This window comes from Podarcis muralis, chromosome 1, assembly GCF_964188315.1.
Source record: "Podarcis muralis chromosome 1, rPodMur119.hap1.1, whole genome shotgun sequence".
Taxonomy (NCBI): Eukaryota; Metazoa; Chordata; class Lepidosauria; order Squamata; family Lacertidae; genus Podarcis; species Podarcis muralis.
This window is the reverse complement of record NC_135655.1, coordinates 75,190,611-75,196,610: the sequence shown is the minus strand read 5'-3', so window position 1 is coordinate 75,196,610 and position 6,000 is coordinate 75,190,611. Positions and strand designations below refer to the sequence as shown.

The window sequence follows — 6,000 nt, the reverse complement described above, 5'->3', positions numbered from 1 at the left end:
ACTCCCTTCAGAAAGTAGCTCCTTTCCTCTTCCTCCTCACCATATTATTTTGCTTCAAAAGATGGCAAACTCTTCTGGCCCAGAGAATACCAGAAAGCCATTTAAGCATCATTTGCATTGTGCCGCTATTAATCTTGACAGGATATTGTATCATTTACTGGAACCACTTCAGGCTTGATTAGAGCAAAACAATATGCTTTGGGAGACTAGCACATGAGGGAGAGGAGATATAATTTTCTTCCCATGTAGCGAGCTTGTAATCACTACCAAGGAAGCTCTATAGGGCTCTTAGATTATAATGTGGCATAGGTAGTTTCAAATATTTTACCATCATGAAGCTCTGCTAAGAGCCATCTACACAACTCAATTAAACTGAATTACTAATGTAATTACCACCAAAGGCTTGCCTGAAGCACTAAGTGCACAAGGACAACTTGAGGTGTTGTTTGCTTCTCAAAGCTCAGGAGCAAAACAAAGTGCATGTCAGATGACTGAGGATGTCTCCATATAACTGCTCACACTAGTTTCACCATGTGGTTTGGTACCTGAGTATACAATCTTGCAATAAAGACATGCCCGATTGTGCGAACTGTTCAAAAATTGAGATGTGACAGATGTTACTCATGCAATTTGCTCTTTGATTTTATTATATATATATTAAAAGCCATTGTTAAAATTGCTTTTCCGGGAAACAGGTATTTAAATTAATGTACTACTGAAAATACCTGGAGGTGTTAATTTAAAACAACTCTGATTTCATCGGATATCCTACCAACATATAGACTATAACTGAAAAAATAAAACCAATGTTTCAGCAATATCTGGATAGGCAACCTTTTATGGAGTAAATTCATCATGTAAAAGGTAAAGGTACCCCTGCCCGTACGGGCCAGTCTTGACAGACTCTAGGGTTGTGCGCCCATCTCACTCAAGAGGCCGGGGGCCAGCGCTGTCCGGAGACACTTCCGGGTTACGTGGCCAGCGTGACAAGCTGCATCTGGCGAGTCAGCGCAGCACACGGAACGCCGTTTACCTTCCCGCTGGTAAGCAGTCCCTATTTATCTACTTGAACCCGGAGGTGCTTTCGAACTGCTAGGTTGGCAGGCGCTGGGACCGAACAACGGGAGCGCACCCCGCCGCGGGGATTCGAACCGCTGACCTTTCAATCGGCAAGCCCTAGGCGCTGAGGCCTTTACCCACAGCGCCACCCGCGTCCCTTAAATTCATCATGTAGTCCAGTACTAATCATCCCTTTTCAGATATGTACAATTAATTTCAATGCATTATCTTTCCAATTATGCACGCTTAGCATTGCAGTCATAAATCTGTCTATTTCATCCACTTTTCCACATTTGCACACAATTGCACTTAGGACACACTATTCCCCAAATGAGAGCATTTGAGTGGAGTATCACAAACAATGATATACAAACAGTGCCGTAAGACACTCCAGCTCATCAGCAGCAGAGAGAGGTAATGTATAAAGTGTTAAGGGTTGTAACACAGGCACATGCAGCCTACAAATTATATTAAATTGCATAATCACTACTAGACAGTAGTAATAAAAGTTTAATTTTATAAAATACCCCTTTCCTGAGTACTGCAATTTAACTTCATTTTATTTGCCCCACAAAACTACCCTGTGTGGCAAATCCCTCTTATTCCTGTTGTATTAACCAAGAAACTGAGGGAGAAAATATGACTTCACAAGAACAGCAGTGTGACTGAAAGGAAGAATGGGCTCAAACCTCTATCTCCTGGGTTCATCTGCAACACCCACCAGCCACTTCACCACACAGATTCTTAAATGATTCACTCTCCTTCAAACAAACTATTCTTGCAGTATGGATATTCCACTAAGTATAAACAAATACCAGGAAAGTCTCTGTGGCCTACAATATTTGGGGTTGTGTTTTACTCAATGTAGCAACAGACTTACATTAGTCCTATTAGCTTCAGTGAGTAATAGCTGGATTTAAAAATTGTCTACATTTCATTTAATATAATTCCTTGCCTCTGGAACATAATGTCGCCTATTAAAAACAAACACTTTCCCATGGTTTGGTACACATTTATTAAATTAGATAGAATGGGATAAAATATTTTACAATGCAAGAGACAAACATCTGAACCTCAATACAGTAAAAAACAATGTCTTCAGAATTATTACAGCAAAACATCCTCTATACAGTATTACAGGTCAGTCAACACAAGCAATAATATCTGCAAAGGGAAACACTTGGAACCATCAGCACACACTCACACAGCAGTAGAGAAGAAGGTGGCAAGCATCTAGCTAGACAAAAATATTCCTGTATTTAACCCACTCACAGGTCCTTGGCAGGTTTGAAGCTAGTGCGAATACCAGTTGAGTCTTCAGCAGAGTTCTTCCGGCTGTGGAGGAATGCTGTGCCAGATGCACAAAGCTGAACATGATGTTCATTTAAACGGAGCATATGAGAAATTGTACTGAGAATTGTGCGTTGCACAGCATTTCTTTTACTTAACAGGTGACTAGTGCATTTCAGTTCACACATCAGCAACTTGCACCCCAATCTTATTCCCATTGATCTGAAGGCAAATTTCACTAAAATCCACGGGGATTACTTCCAAACACATGTTTGAAGGATCGGGGGAAATCCCGGTAGTTATCAAGAAAAGATATGCATATAACTGTAGCCATGCTTGCAATTACCCCTTTAAACTTTAATGATACGTAGTAGTCATTGAATGCAGGACATTAATTTAATACAGGACTGTGTGTTGTCATTGTTTTCTTCATGATAGAGGAACATGTTAATAGCAATCTATCATATTTACTACCCATGTTCTTCGATGGTTCTCTCTGCACTATTGTTTAAAAATGCAGCTTAAGAACCACTACTAAAGCTTCCCAGACTTTTCAAAGGTCTCATATCCTTGTACCTTCCAGAAACTGAATTTAGTCATAACACTCCCATTCCTATTTATGTCTTTATTGTGAAAGTGCATTCTCAACTGTTTTCACTGAGTTTACAATTCAGGATCTTCCTTAAATTAAAAGAAACCCTTTAAAACCATCTCCAGAATAATCTTAATAATAATTCTATTTAAGTACTTGGATGTCGTTTTCTAGAACTACACAGTCCATTTTATTCTATGGGTATAATGCTACAGCAGATTTTCCCAAACATCAAATTGTTATTCCAGGCTTTCCGCTGAGTACGTCTGAGTTCTCAAAATATATTAGTTCACAAATGCCACAAGACTTATCTGTACTATGATGCTACTGACAATGTATGCCATTAGATAAAAGTTTGATCTGAAAGTATTGTAAAAGATGAAGAAAGTATCCAAGCTAATTTTCTGATGGACACACAAGCTTCTTCGGTCTAGAGCAGCCCTTGCCAGTCTGGTGCCCTTCAGATGTTTTGGACTATAACTGCCCAAAGCCATGCTGGCTGGGAGTTATACAAAGCAGCTGGAGGGCATCAAGTTGTTAAAGACTGATCTAGAGGATGTTGTAAAATACACACATTGCAGCAGATTGTATTCATGTATTTAAAAAGCAACAGAAGGATAGGAAGGCGGAGGAGGGAATAAATGCTCACAGATGCAAGTCTGCTAGCTAGATGGAAGGATACATACGTTTTAAGCAACAAACAGAAAGAAAACACACAAATTTTTGGTACTGTATTTAAAAATCATTTCCTCCCCTATATTTTAATCATTAAAAAAATAAATATTTGAACTATAAGCTGACTGTGCCAGGAGTACTTATGATGATATGATGAAGTATTCTAGTGGACAATTTTTTGAATGCTTGCAGGAGCGGAGCAAGAATTTGGGCGGGGGGGGGGGGGGGGCAAAAACATGCACACTATTTTTCCAAAGTGATAAAAGTCACAACCAATGTGAGAGTCTGAACTGTGTTCAAACACTTGAGAAAGTACAAAGTATGGCTGGCAATTACAGAAAGTAATTAAAATGTTTTAAACCCATCAATAAGCCAAACAGCACATTTAGAAAAAATGTGCATATTAAAGTGCATTACTTTGCTTTTTTGCCAAACAAGAAAGGAACTGATTAAACAGAAAAAAATTGTCCTCTTCTAAAGTTCTGCAGGTCTAACAATACACAATGAATATGTACAATTCCCCTCTTCCAACATACTGGGACTGTATTTTAAATTTGGTTTGCCTCATTTGTGACAATGGATTTTTCACATGCCTCAGTTTTGATGGAATTAAGGCCAACTGGTACTCAATGAGTAATGACTGTGTATATCGTACTGGTATTATGCCTTGAATTTTTTTTCTCAAAATGGAAAAATAGAATATTTCATCCATAACAAATGATTATGGATGAAAAATGAAAATTTCTTTTAAAGCATTATTATTATTTTATGGTAACTGATCATAAGGACATTTATTAAAATGTGATGCCAAATTTTCCCAAGTATAAAATCTTCTCATCTTTATCTTTTTGAATGTCTCACAAATGTAGAAGCAAGGACAGTGCAAGTAAACACAATAGCATATTAGGAAATAACCCTGTTCCTCCAGTCTTTGCTACTGTGGCCCGAGAAACAATTAACTTCAGATTTCAGATGCACAGCAGCACATCCAATAAGAGTAGCTATCTCTAAACAAACAAAACTCAACAAATATATTGCATTGGTGCCCGATTAATAGGTTGAGCAATGGTATCTCTCATTAGAAAGATCACAAAAGTTACAGGAAAGCCAGTTCGTCTATACTAAGAATTGTTATAAATTGCTGAACCTGCTGAAGGGCACTGTGTAATCACTTTTCAGACAAATATTATTTTGACAGAAGGAGGGAACTTTTAAGAAAAACCCCTGTTGAACAGTAGTCTGCTGTGATCACTCAACCTATACTCTATCTCTTATGACAACAGAATGCATAGTGTCAAAACTAGGTGAATAAGCTTGTGTGTGTTTGTTTTCCAAAATGGGGAAAGGAAAAAAAGCAGCATAGATGCTCCAACTCCACCTCTCAAACCAATGCAGCCATACATGACAGAACTGATATATTAATAAAAATGGCTGAGATTTCTATAGAACATATGTAAAAACAAAATGTGCAAATGTCCAACAACCACCACCAACAAAATGGGAACACAATCTCTCAGACAGGATGCTTTCTCAGGAAATTCTTCCTCTACCTAAATCCCTGGGCTTGGCAAATCAAAAGTAAGGGTAACAATGAAGATTGAAAATGAGCAGATGGTCTAAGATTCCTCTGCAATTTGAAGCAAGGAATTGATAGCAGCATCCTTGTTCCCTCTCTGGGCTTCTAGCACTGAACGGATTACTTCTCTGTCCATGTTGGGGAACATGTCCTGGATAGATTTTAAATCCTCTTCATTACATACATGCTGAGGGTTGACAGCGGGAGGTGGAACAGCCACAGGTACCATGCCTGGGTTACAAACGGTAGGCATTCCTGGAAAATAGAGAGACACAGGTGAGGAAGACTGGCAAGTATTTTTTAAAAATTATGAAATAGCTTTCAAATACCATCAAACTCATGGAGTTAAAGCACAGTTAAGACAGAGATAGGGAACCAGTGGCATTTCAGATGCTGTTCAAGTCCCAGTCAGCAGCATCAATGACCAGAGATGATGGATATTACAGTTCAACAGCATCAGGAGGACCAAACATTCCCCATCCCTAGGTTAATACGACCCTTAGGCCTAACTTTCCACAAGTTCAAAGTGTTTAGTGGGTAAAACCTTCCTGTTTAGTAATGGTATTATGTTCTAGATGTAAAATCACAGACCAACAAACACAAGAATGAACTATTTTAATTAAAGATCCCATTTGCTATTTTGGAAAATTAGCTATTTACAAGACTGGAAGTTGCCAAGCAACTAAAAACTGGCTACTAATGCCAAAAATCTGAAAACCTGGTTAGTCCCCATGCAGTCCTTGTGCTTAAACAGAAAATTGTAGTTGTTTAGTCGTTTAGTCGTGTCCGACTCTTCGTGACCCCATGG

General features: G+C 38.6%; 1 protein-coding gene across 3 annotated transcripts in view; it reads right to left on the bottom strand.

Moving 5' to 3' along the window:
• Positions 1–2,057: 2,057 nt before the first annotated feature.
• Positions 2,058–6,000, bottom strand: part of TOLLIP (toll interacting protein) — a 46,491-nt gene continuing 42,548 nt past the window's right edge. For all 3 annotated transcript variants that reach the window (XM_028734639.2, XM_028734649.2, XM_028734659.2), the window contains one exon: positions 2,058–5,447. In XM_028734639.2, coding sequence (XP_028590472.1) covers positions 5,233–5,447 — 215 coding nt within the window. In that variant the 3' untranslated portion in view covers positions 2,058–5,232. The remainder of the gene's footprint in view (positions 5,448–6,000) is intronic.